At 60.0% G+C, this 23,938-nt stretch overlaps 1 protein-coding gene across 2 annotated transcripts in view; it reads left to right on the top strand.

Moving 5' to 3' along the window:
- The first annotated feature begins 305 nt into the window (after nt 1-305).
- Nucleotides 306-23,938, top strand: part of FBLN2 (fibulin 2) — a 69,266-nt gene continuing 45,633 nt past the window's right edge. For both annotated transcript variants that reach the window (XM_015459704.3, XM_002697131.6), the window contains exons 1-2: nt 306-373; nt 21,034-22,322. In XM_015459704.3, coding sequence (XP_015315190.1) covers nt 21,089-22,322 — 1,234 coding nt within the window. In that variant the 5' untranslated portion in view covers nt 306-373; nt 21,034-21,088. The remainder of the gene's footprint in view (nt 374-21,033; nt 22,323-23,938) is intronic.

The raw sequence follows: 23,938 nt of genomic DNA, 5'->3' as shown, positions 1-23,938 counted from the left end.
ACTGAGGCCCAGCTGGCCGAGGCGGCCGGGCCAGGGCGAGGACTCTGCGCCAAAACGGGTCGGCGAAGGGGCGCGCCCAGGGCGCTCGGGGCTCGAGGCGCACGCGCGGCGCGGCCACGTCCGGCCCCGGGGGCGCGGCGGGGCGGGGAGCGGCGGCGCGCGCTCGGCCCCCTCCCCGGCCGCGGCCGAGACCCCGCCCCGGAGGCGGAGGGGGCAGGGCGGCCCGGGGGCCCGGCGCCCGCTCGGCCCGCCCCCGGCCCGCCCCCCGGCCCGCCCCGCGCCGCCGCCGGGCTCCCCGAGCTCTCGACGCGCCGACGGCTGGACGGACGGACGGGTGGACACGCCGGCGGCCGGGCGAACGGAGCGCAGCGCGGTGAGTGCACGCGGACCCCGGCCCGCACCCCCGGGCCCCCCGGCTCCCCCTCTGCGGCGCTTCCCCGCCTAGTCCGGCCCCCGGCCCCCGGCCCCGGAGGGAACCGGGCCCTGGTCGGTTGGTACCGCTCTCCTCCCCCGCGCGTCCCCCTACCGCGGGCGGCCCAAGTTCTCCTGCTCCCGCGCACGCCCACCCCAGACCCCCTGCGCACGCCCGGCCCCTCACACTCCGCTCTCTCACGTCTCTTGTGCGCGCACAGGTTTCACCCACACGTGCCTTGCACACGGGCGGCCCCAGACACGCACGCCAGCCTCCACCCCGCTGCCTGTGAAGCGCGTGTGCCTCGCCGCCGTGCACGCGGGTGTGCCACACACGTGTCTGTCCCACACGCCTCTCCCGTGTGTCACACGCATACCTGCGGTGGTGAGCAGACCCCCCTCCCACACACACACCATGAATGCCTGCAGAGGCCAATAGCTTCCTCGTTGGGGGACCCCGGCCCCCCCACCCCCGTGGGCACCCCGCTTCATGCCCTCCTGACCCCGGTGGGGGCCCAGGCAAGCCCCCAGAGGCTTTGTCCCTTGTTGGGGAGCCTGGGTGCCTCCCGGGAGCACAGGCCGGGGTGACTGGCCCTGCCAACCCCCCCCTCTTCACTCCCACCCCCACACACCCCCTCCCTGTATCCTCTCCTGCCTACTCTCCAGGCAGGGGTGCCCTCTTGCCCTTTGCGGTCACAGGGTCTCATTCCCACCTCAGTGTGTGCCCACCACTTGGGCTGGTCCAAAGCTGGCCTGAGCCAGCAGGTGTCACCGTGACCGGCCAGAAATGGAAAAATGGAAAGAACGTTTGGGTGCTGGCCATCACCCCGAGCCCCTCGGATCACGGTGCGGCTGCAGGGCCCTTCTGGGGTCAGCTGGTGCCTGGGCCTGGCCCGAGTCTGTGGCTGAGTGGTTGGGACTCTGAGTGTCCCCGTCCCCACATGCAAACAGGGCTGAAGATCCCCCTCCCCGCCGCCCCTCCCCCAGGAGGAAGGGAGGACCTGGGAACTACTGCTGGATCGACTGCCCACCGCCCCAACCCCCGACCAGATCCAGAGCTTTGGGAAGGGCGGTGGGCAGGGCGTGGATGGAGTCAGAGGCTCTTACTTGGGAGGCGCGGACTTGCCAGCCCCCACCGAGCCTGGCCCTGCCTGTTTGGTTTGGCTCTCAGCACGTTAGTATTCTTTTTAAAAATTTAATTAGCTGTCAGCATTTACAGATCGGTGAGCTTCACAGAAAAGTCCGGATTTCTGTCTTGTGAGAAATCGCAGGGTTCCGGCGGCTTGGGACCCATGTCGCCGGGGGTTGGTGCCCTTGAGTAGTTTGGCTTGCCTGCCGCCCCTGAGGTCGGGGCCGGGGCCCACTTGGCTGTAGTCCCCAGCTGGCCGCTTTCACATTTGCGGCTCCCTCCAGACCTGCTGTATAAACTGGGATGTTCTTGCAGCAGCAGCGGCCACCCCAAGTGGGCCTGGGCCGGTGGACACTCTTCCTGACATGGCCTTGCAGTCACTGTGACTCCAGGACCGCCAGGCTGCAGACTCCGAGTTCCCCAAGGCTGCAGGGCCTCCGGAGGACCTCGGTGTGTCCTGTTGGACATCAGAATTCTGTGTCTGCCGTGGTGGGGAGCAGGGAGCACTTCCCTTCCCCACCCCTGGCCGGCCTTGGAGGAGGAGGTGCTCTCTGCAGGGCGGGGCTCAGGCCGGGGGACAGGCTCCCAGTTCCCACTTCTTGGCGGCCTCTAGCTGGGTGGCGTGGGGCGGGGCGGTGGCTGCCTTAAGGCCTGGTTGCTGTGACTCTCTGCTCTCTTTCTGCCGCATGGATGTGGCCGAACTCATGCCAGCTGACTGTGCCTGTGGTGGATGGCTCCCTGGAAGTTTGCTGACTGACTGACTGAGGACCGGCCCTGTGGGCGGCACGCGGGACTTGGGGGCTGGACTCAGCCCCTGGCCTCGTCCCTGTACCTTCTGAGGCTTTCGTTCCTGCTATGGAGGAGGGTGCCAAGGGCCTGTTCCGCCCTTCCTTGACCCTGTGTCTTCTCTTCTGTAAAGTGGGTTCTGTCTGATGGCTTTCCAGGGCTCACAGTCCTGAAATGGGGTGTTGAGGAGGGGAGCCTGGGGCCCGCTGCCCAGGAAGTGTCTGGGTATCTCTCCCCTCTGGCTTCTTGAACCCTGATGTCCCACCTCTCACCACCTGCCCCCCCTAAACTGAAGGCCTGGTCCTGGGATGTAGTTCCAGCCTGCCAGGTAGGGTGACTGAAGCAACAGAGAGTTGAATTAGGTTGACTTCAGGCAGGTGTAGTTGCTGTAAAGGCACTGAAGCCAACAGGGCAGCCCAGCCCAGCTGGGAGGACAGGGTCCTCGGAGGAGGGGATCTCTGAGCTGCAATGGGAGCGTGCTGGCTGAGGGCGCAGCTGGTGCAAATGGCCTTTGGTGGGACCCTGGCGTGCTGTGCATGAGCCTTGGCGTGTTCGAGGGACGAGGGACTGAAAGGGAGGAGGCTGGAGCTGGTAGGGGAGGGGAGGAGGGGCAGGGCAGGGAGTTGGAAAGCTGCGGAGAAGTGTTTATCCAGGGAGCCACGAGCTCTAATTGCCATTTTAAGACAGCCTCCCTGGCGGTGCAACCTGAGGGCTGTGTGCCCCCACCAAGAGGGTGCTGGCGGGAGTAGGGAGGCCTTCTCTGGGCCTGGGCCCGAGGGCAGGTATCCCCCTTGAGAACCTACAGGGGAGGTGAGGAGACAGGGCCATCAACAGACCTTTGAGATCCAGGGTGATGCATGCTAGAGAAATAGGCGTTGGTGCAACCTCCAATGGAGTACTATGCAGCTGTAGAAAGGAGGCGCTGATCCTCGAGGTCCGTCGAGAGAAGAGAAGAAGGTGCTGAACGGTGTGTAAAATACAGTGTGTCTCGTGCCAAGTGAGAGCTGTGAACCCGCATTTGCTTATACGCTCGTAGGCAAGCGCTGGGAGGAAGCCCTGGGGTGAGTTGCAGTGGTTACCTGTGCTTTGCCTGGAGGGCGGGTGCAGGTGGGGGCCAGGGTGTGAGATCAGGTGGCACTGCCATTGCCAGCCTTATATTTTTGGATTTTGAGCCACACCACTGTATTCGCTGTTTAAGCATTACATTAGAGTCAGACTCAGCTGAGCAGTTGGTGGGTGAGTGTTCATTTGTGAGTTTTAAGTGCAATGTTTAAGGACGGTTTCTAAGTTCCTTGCTCTACCGAACAGACTGACTTCTTCCTGGCACGGTATACAAAGGTTTCCACTGTGATGAAAATTAGATGCAAGCAAAGTCACGTTTTGCAAAGTTTGGCAACTGGACAAAAGAAAAAATGCCGCCCTTTTCTCTGCCCCTTTTCCTGTGGGAGTTTCCTTCTCCAGGTTTGACTGCTGGCTCTTCCTGGGGTGGGCACCATGGCACTGGCGCCCATCCTCAGCCTGCCTCCGCAGTCCGCCTGCCAGTGGGCTGGAGCTTAGCGACAGGTCCAGACCACGGGGGCCTGCTGGGCACAAGGAAGTCCCCGCCTTGGCGACCCTCAAGGCTCAGATCCCACCTCTGCTGGTCGCAGGCCATGCTTTCTTTGGGACAGGACCCCCTCTGTCAAATGGCGTCACAACCCATCTCTTAGGGTTGTTGGAAGGAGGAAGGGAGTGATGCCCAGTGGGTGCTGGTCGCTGTCCTTGGGGAAAGCAGTGCCAGGACCAGCTCCTCTGCCCACCAGAGAGCTCGCTGTCTCAGGGAGACAGACGGATGCTCACTGTGAAGTCCCGAGGCGGCCGGGTGCACCTGGGCTGCAGAGCAGGTGAAGCTGGCCGGGAACCGGGGTGGGGGTGGGGCTGCTGTAGGGGGGACGTCAGCGGAGGCCAGTGGAGTTCGGGGAAGGCGGCACAGCAGGGACTATAACCCAGAACAGCTGGAGGAAGGACCCCCGTGAGCAAGGGGGTGGTCAGATCTGGGGATACAGGGGGACTTGCAGTTTTACCCTGGGTGTGATAAGAAATTAGATGAGCGCAGGCCGATCTGATTGGGATTTTCAGGGACCCCTGGCTTCTGGGAGTGGGGTTATAGCCTGCCTCCGGGAAGGTTGGGAATCCAGGGTGGGGATTGTGTGGGAGCAGCCGGGAGAGGCTGGCTGGCCTTGGGGTTCCTTCCATGTGAGGGACCTTGAGTCCCCCCCTCACACCCAGCACTCAGAACAGCCTCTGGTGTGGGCCAACCCAGGGTCCCTCCAGTAGCCATCCTGAGGGCCCCAGGGACCCATTTAGGCAGTTCTGAAATGCTTCTGTCAGAGTGGTTCTGGGGGAGAGCACGGAGCCTCTGGGAGTTTGGGCGTGGTCAGGGAGGGCTTCCTGGAGGGGGCGATACTTTCTCTGTAATGTGAACGTTGAGGGGTGAGCAGAACACTGGTTCCTCTCGGATGAGTGGGAGGCGAGGCGGGCTGTGAGGCTGGCCTCACGTCCTGGACCAGACAGGGAGGACCTTAAGTCCTGCTCAGAGGGTAGCGGGTGGGCAGCCTCGGGCATTTCTGAGCGGAGGGGCGAGGGTCCGCCGGCCAGCGGGAGGCCTGGGCAGGTGACAGGGCAGGGAACCAGGCTCAGCGTAGGTGGGAGGCTGGCTGCAGTCAAACAGCATGTGAGGACCAGGGCTGCGCGGGGGCCAGGTCTGTCCACCTCGGATCCTGCCCTGGGTTCGGGGTACCGTGGCACGCAGGAGCCACTAATCCCTTTCCTTTGGGCTGGTCCCTTCCCGGGGCCCCTGTGGGTCAAGTCGTTCGTCATTTCGCACCATTGTCCTCAGGGTTGTTGGAATCTGGAAGCATTGCAAAAATGCCCGTCTTCTCATATATGGAGATTATAGCAAAGAAAGTGCTGGTTTGGAGAAAGGTCATTTCCTTCCTCCAGGGTGGGGAGCCTGGCTTTTCGGTGGGGGGTACGTGCGCTGTAATATGGGCGGCCAGGGCAGCCCTGCCTGGGTCAGCGGCGGTGAGGAAGTGCTGTGCCTGTCTGCCAGGGGGGCGTAGTTGGCGGGGAGCATCAAGAGCCTCTGTGTGGCCAAGAGGGTGGGGCCACCAGCCCCCGTGTGCCCAGGAGTGGGCGACCTCCTGCGGCCCTGGAGGCTTTTGCCTTCGAGCAGACTCTGCTGGCCTCAGGCCATCTCACCTCCTAGGGCCTCAGTTTCTTCCTCATCTGCAAACTGGGGCCAGCCCTCCTGGCTCTGCTGTCACTTGGAGCCCAGGAATGGCCTGAAGTGTGAGAAGAGGGGTCCAAGGTGCTGGGTGACGGTGGGGTGAGGACCCCGCCAGGCCAGGGCGCCCGTGCACCTGCCTGGGCCTGGAAAATGGGGAGTTGGAGATTCAGAGTGAGGCTGTGGAGTCCTGACCTCCAGCCCGGCCTTCCTTACTCCAAATGGTTGGGACTCCACACACAGGGCACAGGGAGGGCAAAAAAGGCAGCTGTGAACGCCCAGGAAAGATTGACTGGCAGGGGGCATACTGAGCTGGGTCTTTAGGGATGAATAGGAGTTTGCTCAGGCCATGGGTGTGCCTGGCAGAGGGCCCAGGGTACTGGGCAGACCTGAGGGGCCGTGAGATTGAGAGGAGCTGAGGCAGGTCCTTTATTGAATGCCTGGTTTGCCTGGTGCCGAGCTGCGGTCTTTACATCTCCTCTGGAGTCAGCCCGTGTTGCCCGGAGGCTGTTGTGATCGGGCTCACGAGCAGACAGGAGCGGGTCTGCTCTGGGGTCACATCCTCTGAGCCGCCCACAGCCTGGGGGGAGCTGGGCTCACATTTGAACCCTGACCTCCAGGGTCCAGGGCTTGATCCCACTTGTTGCCCATCTCTGCTCCAGCAGAGTTGACTGACGGCCTTGGGGGCCCTTTGGGGACAGCCGTAAGAAGTTTCTAAATTTCAGGGCCATGCAAATAAATGGGGATGCTGGCCTAGCAGAGGCCCCAGATGGTCACAGAGCCTCCCTGACTGCACCGCCTTCCGGACGCTGATGCTTCGGAGGGTGGTCCAGGAGCCCGGGTCTGCGGGACCGGCCCCCTGCCCATCCGCTTCATCACACCTCCTGCCCATCCCTATCTGTCTGTCTGTTTGTCTGTCTGCCTGCCGCTGCTTCCCTCTGTGTCTCTGTGTCTCTGTCTGTCTCCCTGCCCCCATCCCCGATCCCAGAGTCCCTCCCTGGCCTCCGTGAGGCTCAAAGGAGGACCCAGGAGACGGGGCTTCTGTATGAAGGGTGGACACATGCCAGCGGTGGTTACAGTGGGACCACCACCTCCAGCTTGGCCAGTGACTTGCCGGGTGACGTCACGTGAGTTTTTCCCCGTTGCTGAAGGCCCTTCTGGGATGAGCGCAGCCGACAGTCACGTTGAGGACACATCTCGTATCCTGTGCCGGTCTTGTGCTGGGGCCAGGCGAGTGAATCCAGCCACCCATCCCCACTCTCCCACCCACCAGAAGCATCAGGGCTGAGCAGGAGAGCTGGGTCCCCGCCTCCGGCCCATGTGCGCCAGATGTCAGCTCCCAGCACGGGGAGGCGACCTGCCCACCTTGGCCCCGTGGGCATCTGGCCTGTCTGGCAGAGGGGAGGTGGTAGCAGAACCAGCCTGCCCAGGGCACCGCGGGAGCCCGGAGCGCAGGGATGTGGGCAGAGCTGCCCGCGCTGAGCTCGGACAGGACGCGGGGTGTGATGGGCGCTGACACCTGGTCACATCAGCGCAGCTGAGAACCCAGTGGGGCAGGCGTGCACAGGCTCACACTCACGCACACGTACTCCTACATGCTTAAACGTGCCTCGGGGCACACACCTGCCCACACGCGTACTCACTTAGACTTCACGTGCACTCAGATGCACTTACCTCACCCCCCTCTGCCCCAGCACTCCTGCTCACACGGACCCGCAGGTAATGGACATGCGTCTCTTGTGGAGGGACCCTTGGTCTTTCAGCTTCCCTTGAAAACGCATGTTGCTTCCGATGGAGAAGGAAAACAGGAAGCCAGAGGCGGTCTGCGTGGTAGGTAGGGAGGTAGGGAGAGAACCAGGTCCCGGCCCCGCTCGGGGACTCCCCTCTCCTCCTCCAGCAGTTTCTCGGTGTGCATGGACCCCTGGAGTCCAGGGGCTGGAGAAGGGCACGTGCCTGGTTTGGGAGGCTCTGAAGGAACGGTGGACCCCAGAGGTGATCTCCTACCTTTGTGTCCCTTTCAGGGGAGACGTTGGGCTTCCCAGGTGGCTCAGTGGCTAAAGAGTCCACCTGCAATGCAGGAGACACAGGAGACGTGGGTTCAGTCCCTGGGTTGGGAAGATCCCCTGGAGGAGGGCATGGTGACCCCCTCCAGTATTCTTGCCTGGAGAATCCCATGGATGGAGGAGCCTGGAGGGCTACAGTCCATGCGGTCACATAGAGTCACATATAACAGCATGCACACACGCAGGAGAGGAATTAAATCCCTGTAAAGGCCAGTTTATTCTGCCTGTGTGTGGTGGTGGGGGGGTGGGTGATGGGTGAACCCATTCTCTATGTCTGTCAGGGAGGGAGCCCCTCCAATAAGGACCGAGTGGATGATCTGCTGTACCAGGAGCAACTGACTTCTCTCAGGGCTTTTAATCACAAAATGTTGAAGCTTACTGAGTAGCATCTATTGAAAGGCTCACATCGAATTTGTCTTTTAGGGAATTGCCTTGATTTTTCAGTGTTGTACGGCGGTTGCATTCCTGAGGTAAGCCCTGTTTGGACACGATGTATTATTACTCCTGTAATGTGCTGCTCGATTCAACTTTCTGATATTTTACTTAGGGCTTGGCAGCTCGATTCATAAGTGAGGCTGGCTGGTACCTCACTCTTGTCGTGTCCACGTCTGCTTTTGGTATCAGGACTTTCCCTAGTCTCATAAAACGGGAGGAGGAGGCCCCGTTCTTATTCTAGGCGCTGGAACAATTTTTAATAGAGTGGGAACTATCGTCAGCTCGATTGGACCAGGTCTTGGGCTGGCCGCTGCAGCTACGTTTCGATTTCATCCCACGGCGCCCTGCGAGGGCAGCGTGTTCTCCTCTCTGGATGGAGACGGGGAAAAGGAAGCTCAGAGGTGGAGCCTCTCAGACGGCAGGAGGGGGCTCCGCTGGGCTGTGAACGTGAGCCAGTCTGACACCCGCCCCGCGCTTTGCACACTGTTCACCGCAATGCAGGACTCCCCTGAGACGCTGGCCTGTGGGGGAGCTGCGGGCCTTGTTCTGGGTTTTCCAGGGAGGCTGGGAGGAGCACTGGTGGAGCGAGAGCTCCCCTCACTTGCTCACGGTCTGCTGGCCCACCCGCCATCCGAGCATCCGCTTGTCTGCTGACCCACTTCCTGCCCAGCCAGCCCGTTGTCCTTCAGCCCTTCGGCCCCATGCTGCTGCCCCCGCTGCTAACCCACCCTCCCGTCCACGCTGCCTGCATCTCCTCACCCATCTTTCCACCCACCCGCCTGCCCATCCACCAGACATTTATCCACGGGCTGGTTACTCCTCCATCCACCAATCCATCTTCACATCCATCTGTCTTCCATCTGCCATTCATTCACCCATCATCCCTGATTGGACCGCCATCCGTCAGACACCCGTCCATCTCTTCATCATTGTCCATCCACGTGCCAATTCATGTACCCATCTGCTAGTCCACCTTCTCATCCACCTTCCCTCTGGTGCCCACCCACTCATCCGTCCAGTGATTCATGCTTTCATCTGTGCCTTCATCCACCCATCCATTCATCCGTCCACCGGCCCTTGGGTCTTGGCCTTAGATTTGGGTGTGCAGAGAATCAGGAGGGAGGGCACTCTTGTTTGGGATAACGATATTAGCCAAAATGAGCGGCTGTAAACCAGAGCCTTAGAATTTAGCAGGAATTACGTATGTGGAGGGCAACTCAGAGAAATGGAGTAGGAAAGATAGGTGGGAGTTGGATGGTGAAGGACTTTGAAAGCTAACCCTAGGAGTTTTCACTTTATCCTTGGGCCAGGGGTATTCAACCCTGGTTCCATGAATCCCAGAGAGTCTCTGAGACCCCTAAAATGATAGGCATCAGTTTTTTTTTTATATAAGCCCATATATCTGTTAAGACTTTGGGTTGCAAGTGATGGAAAGCATAAGCAAGATGGGTTCATGACTGGCAGAGCTCAGCTTATCTGTTAGCTTCAGGTCTGGCTGGATCCAGGTACTCGACAGCTGTCGCTGTGACTCCATCGCTCTTTTCCTATATCTTGGCTTTGCCTTTGTTTTTTTGTTTGTTTTTGAGTTGACTCCAGCCTCAGACAGTCTCCACCTGACAACACGATGGCTTCAGGGACCCTCATTGTTAAATCAGCTCACATCTAATACAGTGGGAACAAGAGGGGCTGTTTGCCCAGGGCAAACAGGGCAACAGGCCCTGAATTGGGCCTCATGGGCTCAGGTCGGCCTGGTGTCCATCGCTGGGCTAGGCACTGTTGCGAGAGGAATGAGAAGCACGGATGGCATGGCGATTGAGTGGTGTGGACCCCAGAATGAAATGCAGGGGCCCTTCTTGGAAGGAGGGTGAGTGTGCGATGGGCGAATGAGAAGCCGTGCCATGTCCAGGGAACGCTCACATTTTCCTTTTGTGGTGGAGACGGGTGCATTAACCGAGAGATTGCGGGTGGTAGAGAACCATCAGAATTTCTAGCAACTGGGAGGCAGTCGGGCGAGAGGTCCTCGGCGGGTAGGACCGCGGGCAGGCTGGATGCCTGTCTGTCTGCCTGGGACCGGGTGGAGGGTGTGGGGACGCAGGTGGGGAGGGTGATGAGCTCAGCCTTGGCCCGGGTAGGGCCATTGCTCACCGCTCCGCCCAGTGTGTTTCCTCTCTCCAGAGTCTTGACTCCTGGGGAAGGAAAATATCAGCTCCGTCCTGTGCCAGAAGCAGCATTTTCTTTTCTCGAGGGTTGACTGTGAGTCTTGGGTGTTCATCTTTGTAATTTTTCACCTGCTTATGTTGGTAATGAGATTAGTGATTATATATGAAGGCTCAACTCTCACTCTGGATTTAAGGAGATTTTAATCATTTTACTTACTTTTTTTTGTTTGTTTGTTTCTCTTTATGAGCAAAGAGAGGGAAGGGAGGGGAAGAAGTCTGGCTGTTAAACTGGAAGGATGGTCTTCCCGGTTTTCACAAGCTCGCCCGTGGAGGGTCTCCAGGGCCATGAGTGTAAGCACATGGGCCCCAACACCCTCTGTGCCTTCCACCTGGGCCCCACTGCGGTCAGTACTTTGCACCTCAGGTTGGCCCGAGACCCGGGGTCCCCTGCACTCTCCCTCCAGTCCCTGTCTGCCTTGGGGGTCCCAGGCTAGTCCCCTGTGCCCTCAGCCGTGCCCGCTGTCCCCTGGCCAGCCCTGTCTTTTTGCAGATGACGGCATCGATTACTGAGATGTCTTTCCATGAGAAAGGGAAGGAATATCGGCCTTTGAAGGTGGAAGCCAGGCCTAATCACTTTTCTTTGGGTGGTCTGTGACGATTTTTCATATCTGTCCACTCCTGTCCATTTTTTCTGCCAACAGCTCTCTTGTTTCCTTTTTCTGGACTATTATAATAGGCTCTTTTCTTTTAAAACTCTCTTCCCTTGGGAAAAAACACGCATACCAAAACATACCCGAAAGTCCATGAAAGTCAGCATACCAATGAAGAGACGCCCCTGTGACCACCACGGCCTCTGACCCCGGAGGACGCCCCTTCCTTCCATGGCCCTTCGCCCATCCCCGCCCGCACCGCACCCAGGTACCCACCAGCCTCACTGGCGTGGCTGGCTAGCCCTGCCCCCTGTGCCTGCTCTCCCTCTTTGACGATGACAGAGTTTGAGCCGGCTCCCTGCTTCCCGTGGCTGGAATCTTCCTCCGGCTTCCTGACGACTTCCTAACGTGCTGGGACCCGGTGATGCCTCCCGCCACCCTGTTGGAATAGTGTCCACCAAGACACTTTGCCACGTTCCCTGGGGCCCTGGGCATGGGTGACTGACTGGTCTCCTTCTGACCTTCTCTTCTTCCTTAATTTTCACACCCCCGCCTCTTTTCCATCTTGCTGTTCCCGTCAGCTCTTCTCCCTTTGTTCTTTGTCTCCCTGCGTGCCGGCCACAGGGAGTGTAGCCGGTTCATGCCACAGGGCCTTTGCACGTGCTGTTACCGCCTCCTGGCTGGCTTCTCCCACATCTTAGCGCGGCCACTGCACTTGTGCCAGGAGACTCTCAGCCCAAGTGTCGCCTTCTTGGGGAGGCCTGTGCGGCCCCATCTTGCCAGGGTAATCCCTCAGAAGCTCCTTGTTCCCTTCTTATGTGGTATTTGTCTCTTCCATCCACCAGGATGTTGGCCACACGAGGTCTTGGCCACCAGGGGTCTTGTTCGTGGCCGCATCCCAATACCTGTCGTGGAGACTGGCAAGTAGCACGTGGGCAATGAATGTCTGCAACGTGGAGGACCCAGGCTGTGCTCCCTGGCCTGGCGGATCTGCCTTCCGATATCTGAACCACCTTTTACCGTTGGTGTCACTGTGGGCCTGTGTGGGCCTGCGTTTCCTTATTTGTCGAGCGTGGTTAAATAAAATCAACACGCTGGAAGTTCTCAGGCCGGTGCTGGGCGTTCTGTCGGTGCTGAGGAAGCAAAGGTTAATACGAACCTGATCAACAGCTAAAATCCCTCCTGACTCTTTGTGCCAAGAGCACGTTTATTTTTCCCAGAGAATTAGATGACTTCCTCTGATCAGACAAGGAGCACTGGGTCATCCTCCAATTTCCCTTTTAGCCTTGGCTGCCAGGAAGCTTCCTACAACGGGGAGGTCTCGGGGGCGGCCCTGGCTTCCTGTTAGGTCTTCAGCACAGCACTTCTGCCCTCTGCTCCTTGACTGTTGACTTTAGGCTCATAGCACACATTTTATTACTTTTGGCTGTAGAAGATACATATAAAACTGACCCGCTGAGCCATTTTTGAATGGACACCTCAGTACCGCTAAGTCCATTCCCACTGTTGTGTAAAGGTCCCCACCATCCTCTCCAAAACCTTCCTCTTCCCAAGCCGACCCTCTTCCCCATTAGACCCGCGCCCCTCCCACCCACCGCACGCACCATCTTGCTCTCCGTTAGACCCTCGCTCCTCCCACCCACTGCACGCACCATCTTGCTCTCCGTTAGACCCTCGCTCCTCCCACCCACCGCACGCACCATCTTGCTCTCCGTCTCCGTGGAGCTGACTTCTCCAAGGACCGCGCGTAAGTGGGTCGTTCAGTCCTCGCTCGTGTATCTGACCTCTTTCACCGGGCTGTGTTCTCCAGGTTCATCCATGTGGTCACGAGTGTTAGCACTTCCCTTTTACGGCTGGATAATATTCCGTTGTGTGTAGGGAACCGTATAATGTTGATCCATCTGTCTGTTGATGGACGCCTGGGTTACTTTTCCCTTTTGGCTGGTGTGAATGATGCTGTTGTGAACATCTGTGTGCAAAGACTATTTTCAGGACACGTGTTGTGGTGGTTCAGTCGCTCAGTCGTGCCCGACTCTTTCTGACGCCATGGACTGCAGCACACCAGGCTTCTCTGTCCTTCACCATCTTTCGGGGTTTGTTCAAACTCATGTCCATTGAGTCGACATTTTAGGACATTACTTCTTACCTTTCTGAGCCTGGGGTGATCCCAGCCCAAATTATATAGAAAGTAAAGCTGGGTTTGGGGGAGTTCCTTGGATTAGGCTCCCTGACCTGCTCTTGTGCACACGCACACGTGTGTGCGTCTGTACGTGGCAGAACCTGTGGTCCCCGCTGGCGCCCAGGCTGCTGCTCCTCCTGGCTCACGCCGGCACCCTCTCCAGACACTCACCCTTGGCCAACCGGTGTTGCTCCCCACCCCGCCCCGCCCCCGCCTCAGGCCCAGGAGGTGATCTCCCGCTGGCGTCCCTCCGCCATCGTCAGCAGGTGGCCCTCAGACGTGCCTGATGGGGGTGAGCCCTGGGCGCTCCCCGTGGGGTCAGGCAGGTGTCAGACTTCGGCCGAGACAGCACCGTTGCCATCGTGTCCCCTTTTCTCTTCTCCCAAGGGTTCTTCCAGGGAGAACCACCCTTCTTCCCGTGCTCAGAACCCATCTCAGGCTCTGCTTCTGGGAGGCACCAGCGTGCTCAGAACCCATCTCAGGCTCTGCTTCTGGGAGGCACCAGCGTGTCACTCCCGCTTTCCCTCCCTTGCTTGTGTGTCTCATGTGGCTGCGCGGATGATGTCGGATTCTCACACCGTTGACCTTCCAGGCCGCCCGGGTAGGAGCGGGCTCCTTGGTTGTTTTTCAGTCTCTCAGTGGTGTCCGACTCTTTGCAACCGCATGGACTGCAGCACGCCAGGCTTCCCTGTCCTTCACTGTCTCCTGGAGCTTGCTCAAACTCATGTCCCTCGAGTCGGTGATGCCATCCAGCCATCTCATCCTCTGTTGCCCCTTCTCCTCATGCCCTCAATCTTTCCCAGCATCAGGGTCTCTTTCAGTGAGTCGCTCTTTGCATCAGGTGGCCAAAGTATTAGAGCTTCAGCTTCAGCATCAGTCCTGGAATTCCAATGTATATTCATGGTTAATTTCCTTTGGGAATGACTGGTTGGATCTCCTTGCAGTCCAAGGGACTCTCAAGAGTCTCCTCCAACACCACAGTTTGAAAGCATCATTTCTTCAGCACTCAGCCTTCTTTGTGGTCCACCTCTCACGTCTGTACCTGACTGCTGGAAAAACCACAACTTTGACTATACAGACCTTTGTTGGCAAAGTGACATCTCTGGTTTTTAATATGTTCTCTAGGTTTCGAGGCTCCTTGGAGTGGACTTCTTGGAGTGGGCACGATTCCCCAGCTTCCACTTAGAGAAGAGACAGTTCCTAGCCCAGAACACTAGGTGGTTCAGAACTCTAGGCGGGAAGAAGCAGGGACCGCCCCCCCTCCCCGCCCCCCGCCCGCCCCCCGGGACTCTCTCGCCTGTGTTTAGACAGGAGAGGCCTGGGAGGGTTCCAGGAGACAGAAACGGGGTGCCGGGGGGAGCCCCGTGATGCCGATGGACAGCGAGCGTGGCCCCGCCGTGGACCACTGAGGCCCTGCCGTCAGGCCCAGCTTCAGATTTTCCTAGAGAAATTGGAAATCCAGGTTGACTGTAAAATGTTCTGATTTTCTGTGTCATAACATTAAATCGATTCTATAAATTAGTAACAGTGCAACGTTAATAACAGCAACTAATTTCAGAAGCACCGTGTGGGTTCCAAACACACCCCGTGGACAGACGGTGGGGTGGCTGGTCGGCACTCACCCTCTGCTTGGACTTGGGGGCAGCGGGCAGCGGTCTGGAGAGGCTTCTGGGAGATGCTGGGGCCAGCGCTGCTCTGTGAGGTGGCGGCCAGCAGGCCAGGTGGTCCCGATTGCTCGTGTGCTTGTAACTGGTGTGTCTACAAGGGTCCTGAGTGTTTATTTCCCTTCTGTCATTCCCCAGCTGCTTGAGAGCCTCAGCGTTTGGCTGTGTCTGCCTTGGGTTTAAAAGAAAGATGCCTTACAGATATTTTTAAAGTTTTGAAGCCACACCAGCGTCAACCTGAGACTTTGTTCTCGTCTGGGGTTGCCCAGTAAAGATGTAGGATGCCCAGTTACGTTGGAATTTCAGAGAAACGATGGAATAAGTATCTCCCAAATATCGCACAGGACTGACTTAGTACCAAACAATCATGCCTTGTTTATCTGAAATTCCTCTGTAACTGCCTGTCTTGTATTTTTATTGGCCAGCTCTGGCAAGCCTGTTCTTGTCAGAATCAGAAGGCTTAGCGAGCTGGAGAAAGGAAGAATTCCCTTATCTTGTGAGTTTCTGTCTGTCACATGAGGCCAGACCCCACGCTCAGGAGTGGAGGCTTGGTAGTGGCGATGAGTCGGTGCCCCATGTGGGGGGCACCAGGGTGGCTTTGCCAGCTCAGAGAGTATGAACCCGGGGCTTCTGTGGACAGGTGTGCTGTAGTCCGTTTATGGGGGTGGGGGTCATCTGAATGGAGGAACGTGTGTCTGTGTTTGGGGGGGAGCTCGCAGCCGGGCAGGGAGGGCAGTGGAGGTGTGGTCAGCGTCATCAGCCCCCCGTTCCCTGGGCGCCCTGTGGATGTGGGGCTGTGGGACAGTAGGCATGTCTCCCTGGGCACCCTCGGAAGACAGCCTTGCTGAGCGAGCCCTGGCCCTGCCCTGCCCACACCCCACTTGTGAGACCCTGGCCCCGGGGCTGCATCAGAACCCCTCCCTGGCAGAGCTGTGGTCAGCCCAGGCCAACCCACCTCTCCACTGCTGCCCCAAGCCTGCCCTGGGTCCACAGGGCGGGACGCCCCCAGCCGAAGGCATCTCCCATCTTCCTTCCTGTCTAAAGGCCTCTTGTTTTTGCCTCTTGGTGATGGAGCATGAGGCCCCGAGAGGATGCCCATCACTGGCCATCGCCGCGGGCTGCAGATCCCTTGGGAGGACCCCGTGGATCAGGAGAGCCTGGCGCCCGCCCTGCACGCACGAATGCCCCTTTCTCAGTGTCCGCTCCAGGGCTCACGTAGGCCGCTGGCACTGTGACAGTCGTAGTCTTGTTATCATCAGCGTGCATGCCTTCCTTACCCAGCTTGGCTCATCTGTGGGTGTCGGGAGAGCCTGGGGGAGCCTCTGCGTCTCCGTGGTCCCCAATGAGCCCCTACCTCGGGCCCGGCACCCCCCAACCTCGGCCCAGCCACAGGCCCTGGGCAGTCCGCCACAGGGTCTCTGTGTGTCCCCCCACTCTCTGGCTGCAGGAGGTCAAGAACCCTTTCTCAGCCCCTCCCCTCGTGATTCCTCTTTTTAGATCGGAAGGGGGGGCCCTCTGTAGAAGCCTATAGAAGAAACATTTGGGGGGCTCTGTCCGGCAGGGGCCCTGGGAGAACAGCAGTGGGCACCCCCTGGAACAGGGTGTTTGGATCCGAGAACCAGCCGTGTAGAGATCGTGCCCTCCCAGTCCTGTCTCGAGTGCAGGTTCCCAGTCGGCTTGCTTGTCTCCGGGGGCGGGGAGCTCCCTCTGCTCCCTGCAGCCTGGTCTGTCTCTGACCCAGAGGGGCTGCCTTTGTTCCCCCATCTCTGTGGTTTGTCATGTGGATCTTGGGCCTCCTTGCTGGGGGGTCTTCTACCCGCCTGAGGTGGGCCGTGGGGGTCAGCCCTCGCCCAGGGACGCCCTGGCTTCTGGCCCCACTGCGCACTTGCTCCTGTCCTCACCTGCATCCTTACCGTCCTCACCTGGACCGTCCCCGGGCTTCTCAAACTAGCCTGGCCCAGTCTCCCCAGCACGTCGTGACCCTCCTCCATGGAAGCCCCAGCTCCATCCATCCTTCGACTTTCGGGCCCAGACCTCCGCTTCTCCTGGACTCCTTACCCCCCACCTAGGCTGTCAGCCGGCCCTGCCACGTCCTCTCCCACCACCCATCATTTGCCCAGCTTCCTGCTCTCAACACGGCAGCAGAGAAGCCCTTTAAGTCGAGGATCCTGTCGGATCGTTCCAGGCTCTGGGGCTCATTGGCCATTAGCACCCTGGCCCTTGCTCGCTGGGCTCCACCATGGTGGGTAGACCCTGCGGGTGGTGGGGAGCCCCTCTCCCCTTCCCCGGTCCTGCCTCTGGCCCCTTGCACTCGCCGTCTCTGCGTCTGCTGTGCTTTGCCTCCCGAGAGGGCCGGGGCTCAGGCCTCCGCTCACATGTCGCTTCCTCAGAGAAGCCTTGCCCGACTCCCCTGGCTGACACAGCCTCTCCCCTGCCCCGGCCTCTTCCTGTCCCATTTCCTGGCTTTCATTCATTTACGTCTCCATTGTCCTCACGGCCGCCTGGCGTTCAGTAATCTCCGGAGTCCCTGTGGGCTGGCACCCGCCTCCCCACGCTGGGGCCACAGCGCTGGCGGAACAAGCCGCGTTCTGCAGGGCGCCGGCTTGGGGGGCTGTGCCCTCAGCCCCTGGCTGATGGGCTGCGGGTGCGGGCTGCTCCTGCTGCTCTGTGGCCGCCGCGCCGTCACCGCCCTGCCGGCCAGGCCCTTGTGCCACCGTCGTGTCCTCCCGCATTGTCCCACGCTTCTCCCGTGTTCTCTCATTGTGTTCTCTCATCGTGTTCTCTCGTGTTCTCTCATCGTGTTCTCCCGTGTTCTCTCATCGTGTTCTCTCACGTTTCTCCCGTGTTCTCTCCTGGTGTTCTCCTGTGTTATCTCGTGTTCTATCTTGGTGTCCTCCCGTGTTCTCTCATCATTTTTCCCGTGTTCACTCATCGTTTCTCCTGTGTTCTCTCATGGTGTTCTCCTGTGTTCTCCCGTGTTCTCTCATGGTGTTCTCCTGTGTTATCTCGTGTTCTCTCATGGCGTCCTGTGTTTTTCGTGTTCTCTCACGGTGTTCTCCCATGTTCTCTCATCATTTCTCCCATGTTCGTTCATTGTTTCTCCCCTGTTCGCTCATCGTGTTCTCTCATGGCGTTCTCCCGTGTTCTATCTTGGTGTCCTCCTGTGTTCTCCCATGTTCTCTCATCATTTCTCCTGTGTTCACTCATCGTTTCTCCCGTGTCCTCTCATGATGTTCTCTCATGTTCTCTCACAGTGTTCTCCCATGTTCTCTCATCATGTCTCCCATGTTCGCTCATCGTGTCTCCCGTGTTCGCTCACGGTGTTCTCTTGTGTTCTCCCGTGTTCTCTCATGGTGGTGTGTGTTTTTTTGTGTTCTCTCAGGGTGTTCTCCCATGTTCTCTCATCATTTCTCCCATGTTCGTTCATTGTTTCTCCCGTGTTCACTCATCATGTTCTCTCATGGTGTTCTCCTGTGTTATCTCGTGTTCTCTCATGGTGTCCTCCCGTGTTCTCTCATCATTTTTCCCGTGTTCACTCATCGTTTCTCCCGTGTTCTCTCGTGATGTTCTCTCATGTTCTCTCACGGTGTTCTCCCATGTTCTCTCATCGTGTCTCCCGTGTTCTCTCATGGTGTTCTCTTGTGTTCTCCCGTGTTCTCTCATGGTGTTTTCCTGTGTTTTTTCGTGTTCTCTCACGGTGTTCTCCCGTGTTCTCTCATTGTTTCTCCCGTGTTCGCTCATTGTTTCTCCCGTGTTCACTCATCGTGTTCTCTCATGTTGTTCTCTTGTGTTCTCTCATGGTGTTCTCCCATGTTCTCTCATCATGTCTCCCGTGTTCTCACATCGTTTCTCCCATGTTCTCTCGTGCTCTCTTATGGTGTTCTCCTGTGTTCTCTTATGTTCTCATGATGTTCTCTCACGGTGTTCTCCCGTGTTCTCTCATCGTTTCTCCAGTGTTTGCTCATCGTGTCTCATGTGTTCTCTCATGGTGTTCTCCTGTGTTCTTTCGTGTTCTCTCACGGTGTTCTTCATAGTGTTCTCTCGTGTTCTCTCATCGTTTCTCTCATAGTGTTCTCTCATCGTGTCTCCCGTGTTCTCTCATGATGTTCTCCTGTGTTCTCTCGTGTTCTCTCATGGTGTTCTCCTGTGTTCTCTTATGTTCTCATGATGTTCTCTCCTGTTCTCTCATGGTGTTCTCCTGTGTTCTCTCGTGTTCTCTCATGGTGTTCTCCTGTGTTCTTCCGTGTTCTCTCATGGTGTTCTCCTGTGTTCTCTTATGTTCTCATGATGTTCTCTCGTGTTCTCTCACGGTGTTCTCCCGTGTTCTCTCATCGTTTCTCCAGTGTTCGCTCATCGTGTCTCCCGTGTTCTCTCATGGCGTTCTTCTGTGTCCTTTCATGTTCTCTCATGGTGTTCTCCCATCGTTTCTCCCTTCTTCTCCCATCGTTTCTCCCATGTTCGCTCATCGTGTTCTCTCATGTTGTTCTCCCGTGTTCTCCTGTGTCCTTTTGTGTTCTCTCATGGTGTTCTCCCGTGTTCTCTCATCGTTTCTCCTGTGTTCTTTCATGGTGTTCTCCCATGTTCTCTCGTTTCTCCCGTGTTCTCTCATCGTTTCTCCCGTGTTCTCATCGTGTTCTCCTGTGTTCTTTCATGTTCTCCCACATTCTTTCATTGTGTTCTCCCCAGCTCAGCCAGGAGGTGGGCAGCTTAAAGGCTGTTACCTCTTTATCTCTGTTATAAACGTAGTAAAGTGAAGTCCCTATCCTTATATTTCTTGGGTGTGAAATTTACAAACTTAAAGTACTAGCAATGTGGCTTCAATGTGTTCGTTTCTAGGTCAGAGAACTTTAGCAGTGACTGACAGCACAGCTCTGGGGCGGGGAGCGGGTGGAGGGGGACCCCTTGTCTCTGACCAGGAGCATGCGGCCCCGGGCAGGGCAGGCCTGTCCCCGAGTCACGGCAGGTCCCAGGGCCGTGGGACCAGTGACCTTTGTGAGGATGGAGGTGAGGGGACGAGTGAGGCCCTGTGAGAAGGTGACATTCGAGGAGCATGTAGAGGAGGCTGAGGAGGGGCTGCGGGGGTCACGTGAGGGCCCTGGAGGGCAGGTCGGGGCAGCTCCCACAGGGAATCCAGGCTGCTCCTTGCTGGCCGGGAAGCTGTGGGGTCAGCTGCTCTCAGAGCACACTGGCTTTGCAGAGAAAGGGATCGGGGGAGGGAGGCGGCAGGCGGCTTCCAGGGTACTGGTAGGGGGAGGGGAGTGTGCGGCTAGATGGAGGGGTTGGGCAGGGGTGGGTGGAGGGGGGCGGGCAGGGTGGATGGAGGGGGGCGGGCAGAGGCGAGTGGATGGAGGGGGGCGGGCAGGGTGGATGCAGGGGGTGGGCAGAGGTGGGTGGAGGGGGCGGGCAGAGGCGGGGAGCTCTTCACAGGGCCCCATGAATGCATGGCGTTGGCGTGTGTACATGTGTGCGCACGTGTGTGTGCGTGTGTGCAGGACAGTGAACGTGCAAGGCTGATTCTGCAAACGACAGTAACGTTTGCTGAGGAGGTTGGCAGAAGGCTGCCCTGCAGCTAAGCTTGCAGTCGTGGGGGGTCTGTTGGGGGTTGTTCCTGAGCCCTGGGACCTGAGGGCCGCAGTGGTGGGGGGCTTGTTTGCTGCGTGAGACCTGGGAGGGCCTGGTTCCTGCCCCGCGTCCACCTACCTGGCCGTGTCCTTCGGCTGGCCGCCCCGGGCCTGTGGGCGCGTGACTGGGGCTCAACCTGGATTTCGAGGGGGGAGATAAACTGGGTGCTGCCGTGTGCACGTGCCTGGGACCCTGTGTGCAAGACCACCCGTCGTGTCCCGGCACACGGGTGAGGCTTGGTGACACGGTGCTTATAACTGCCTGGAGGACTGTGGTGGGGCCTCTGCCTGGCCGTCACCCGCGTGCCTGTGGCCGAGTGCCCAGTGAACGCGTGTGACGTGTGTGTGTGTGTGTGTGTGCCTGCGGGACTAGGGGCAGAGGGTCCCACTCGGGGACGTGTCAGGAGGCGGGTGAGGGCGGGGGCCGTGGCCCTGAGCTGGGTGCTGGCGACCCTGTACATCACCCAGGTGAGAGTCGAGGTGACCTGTCTGTGCAGCGTCCGAGCAGGTGGGAGAGTGTGTGCGGGGATGTGGGGCGAGTTCGTGTGTGAACGGAGACGGTGAGGCTGTCCAGACATGCCCCCATGTGCTGGCATGTGTGCCGGGCATGCACGCGAGTCCCCCCACCCCCACCATGCAGTGCTGACCCCTGTCCTTTCCGATTCCCCCAGGGCTTTGCGGGCGAGGACGGTCCGTCTGGAGGCTGCACGTGACCGGCTGCAGGGCATGGCACGGCTCGGGGAGCCCATGGGAGCCTGGCTGGCCCTGGCCCTGGCCCTGGCCCTGAGTCCCGGCGGTGCGGCAGCCCCGGGGCAGGACTGCACAGGCGTTGAGTGCCCGCCGCTGGAGAACTGCATCGAGGACGCGCTGGAGCCGGGGGCCTGCTGCGCCACGTGCGTGCAGCGGGGCTGTGCCTGCGAGGGCTACCAGTACTACGACTGCCTGCAGGGCGGCTTCGTGCGCGGCCGCGTGCCCGCCGGCCAGTCCTACTTCGTGGACTTCGGCAGCACCGAGTGCTCCTGCCCGCCGGGCGGCGGCAAGATCAGCTGCCAGTTCATGCCCTGCCCAGAGCTGCCACCCAACTGCATCGAGGCCGTGGTGGCGGCCGACAGCTGCCCGCAGTGCGGCCAGGTGGGCTGCGTCCACTCCGGCCGCAAGTACGCCGCCGGCCACACCGTCCGCCTGGCGCCCTGCCGGGCCTGCCATTGCCCGGACGCAGGCGGTGAGCTCATCTGCTACCCGCTGCCCGACTGCCACGGAGACGCCGCCCCCGGGAACACCTCGGATGCCGAGGATGGGGACCCCGAGCGGCACTATGAGGACCCCTACAGCTACGACCAGGAGGTGGCCGAAGCGGAGGCCCTGGCGGGCGAGCTCCAGGCGGGCGCTGGGGGCCCAGCCGCTCTGGGAGGCGGGGGTCAGCCACCTTCGGCCCTCCAGGCCACTCTCTGGCCGGCAGCCCTCCCCAGGCCCACGGCAGCCGCCGCCCTGGGTCCCCCGGCCCCTGTGCAGGCCAAAGCCAGGAGAGTGACGGACGATGGTCAGGAAGACAGGGAGGTGCCAGCTGTCCAGGAGCAGCTGGCCGCAGGCGGCCCCCGGGGGCTGGACGGACGGCCCACGGCAGGCCCGATGCCGGCCCACCCTGTCCGGGAGGAGGGGGCCGAGGCCAGGGCTGGGGTGGAAGAGAACCTCATCCCTGACGTGCAGGCCACGCACCGCAGCGCCGGGCCCCCTCCCACGTTCAGCATGCCCAACATCCTCCTGACTGAGACCACGCAGGGCCCCCCCGAGGCCCCCACCGAGCCCAGTGCCCATGCCGCCCTGACCACACTTCAGCAGGAGACGGCCCGTGCTCCGCCTACCCAGGAGGTGCCCCAGCAGCCGGCTGGGCCCCGGTCCCGGCTGGAGGAGGAGGAGGACCCCAACTCCGTGCACTCTGTCCCGAGAGCTGGCCTCGAAGGTAAGACTCTTCCCTGGTTCCTCCCGGGATGCTCGACCAGTGGAGGGCGTCCTTGGGTCTTGGTTCTGGCCCAGGTCTGTGCTCAGCTGGAGGGGGGTTGGGGGGTCTGTGGCCGAGCCCCACCCCTCTGAGGGAGCCCTGGGAACCTGTTGTCTGGAGACCTCTCTCCACGGCAGGGAGTCCACGTCCTGTCCAGTCCTGGGTCGTTCGCTCTGAAAACCTTCAATGGGCATCAGCTGTGGGCAGGCCCTGCAGGACCCTAGGGAGGCAGCGTGGGCCCGGCTGGCCCTGGTCCATGGGCTATGAGCGGGCCACCCCTGGGCGGGGTCCAGGAGGGTTTCCTGGGGACGGGGGGCCCGTCTGTCCAGAGCTGTGGCCCTTGGCGGGTGTCCACAGTGTGCTGAGACTGAGACTGCAGGCCCCTGGCCCGGCAGCTCCTTCCCTGCATCCTGCTCCCAGTGGGCGGCACAGAACTCGCCCTCACTGAGTGCCTGCCCCACCTGTGGCTCGACCCCCACAAGCTGGGCTCCTGATTTTCAGCTCACCAGGTCGAGAGTGGAAAGGCGTGGTTCGTGGAAGCGGGTCGCATGGCGGGAGGTGGCGGGCTGCCACCAGGGCAGCGGGCTTCCGGGGGCTCCTCCTCACCCAGGCCCCCGGGCCTGCAGGAGGCGGGGAGCGTAATGAAGGCCACGTGTGCCCGAGCGGGCGGGCTCGCAGGCCTGCCTCCCGAGTCTGTGCCTGCAGCCTCCGGGGTTTCCAAAACAGACACGGCCCCCCCGCCCCCTCTGCTTGCTGCCAGAGGCCTCTGTGGCTGTGGGCCTTGGAATCCTGGAGGCTTGCTTTGTTCTCGGGCGCCCCAGGTTTTTTCCTCTGCCTGGGCTTTCTCAGATGGTCTTTGGGGTGTGGCTGCCGCTGCAGTTGGCCAGGGAGTAGGGGCCCCTGACTCAGTGCCCCTCATCCCATCCGAGGGTTGTCCTGGCAGGGGCCCAGCGGAGGGCGCAGACAGGACGGGCTGGGTTTCTCGGTGCTCCTCTGGGGAGGGAGGTGTGGATGGTGGGGGGCGGGTGGGGTGAGGGTCAGTGGGACCCAGGAGTTTGGCCCTGGCCGCCTGAACAAGGACTGATGGCCGCCCATCACCCCATCATCTCGCCGCCGCCTCCTCCTCACCCTGACCCCTCTCCCTGACCCCTGACCCCTACCAGCTCTCCACCTGTAACTCAGGCGGGCACCACTTTGTGCCTCACTCTCTCCATCTATAAGCGCAGGGAAGGCCCTGCGTCGGGGGCGGGGAGGGTTCTGAGCATTAAATGAACTAACTCATTCAAGCTCGGGGAGGGGCTCAGCACTGCTGAGTAACTAAAAACGCTCGCTTTGATTATTCACTCTCTGTTACTTGGTCACTGCCCACTCAGTTTCTACAACAGACAAGTACAGAACAGCCTCTCTGCACCGGGGGTCGTGCTGGTGAAACTGAGTGGGCACAGCCTCTGCCCTTCGTGGTCTGGTGGGGGCAGAGGGCATGCGTGGATGGGCACACGGAATTATTTGTGGTCGCCACCATGCACACAGCGTGGGGGGCGGTGGGGGAGGCCTGGTGGGTGGGGGTCAGGGGTCTG

This window comes from Bos taurus, chromosome 22 (assembly GCF_002263795.3).
Source record: "Bos taurus isolate L1 Dominette 01449 registration number 42190680 breed Hereford chromosome 22, ARS-UCD2.0, whole genome shotgun sequence".
Lineage (NCBI taxonomy): Eukaryota > Metazoa > Chordata > Mammalia > Artiodactyla > Bovidae > Bos > Bos taurus.
The sequence above is the reverse complement of the archived record's forward strand: the minus strand, read 5'-3'. Positions and strand labels throughout refer to the sequence as shown.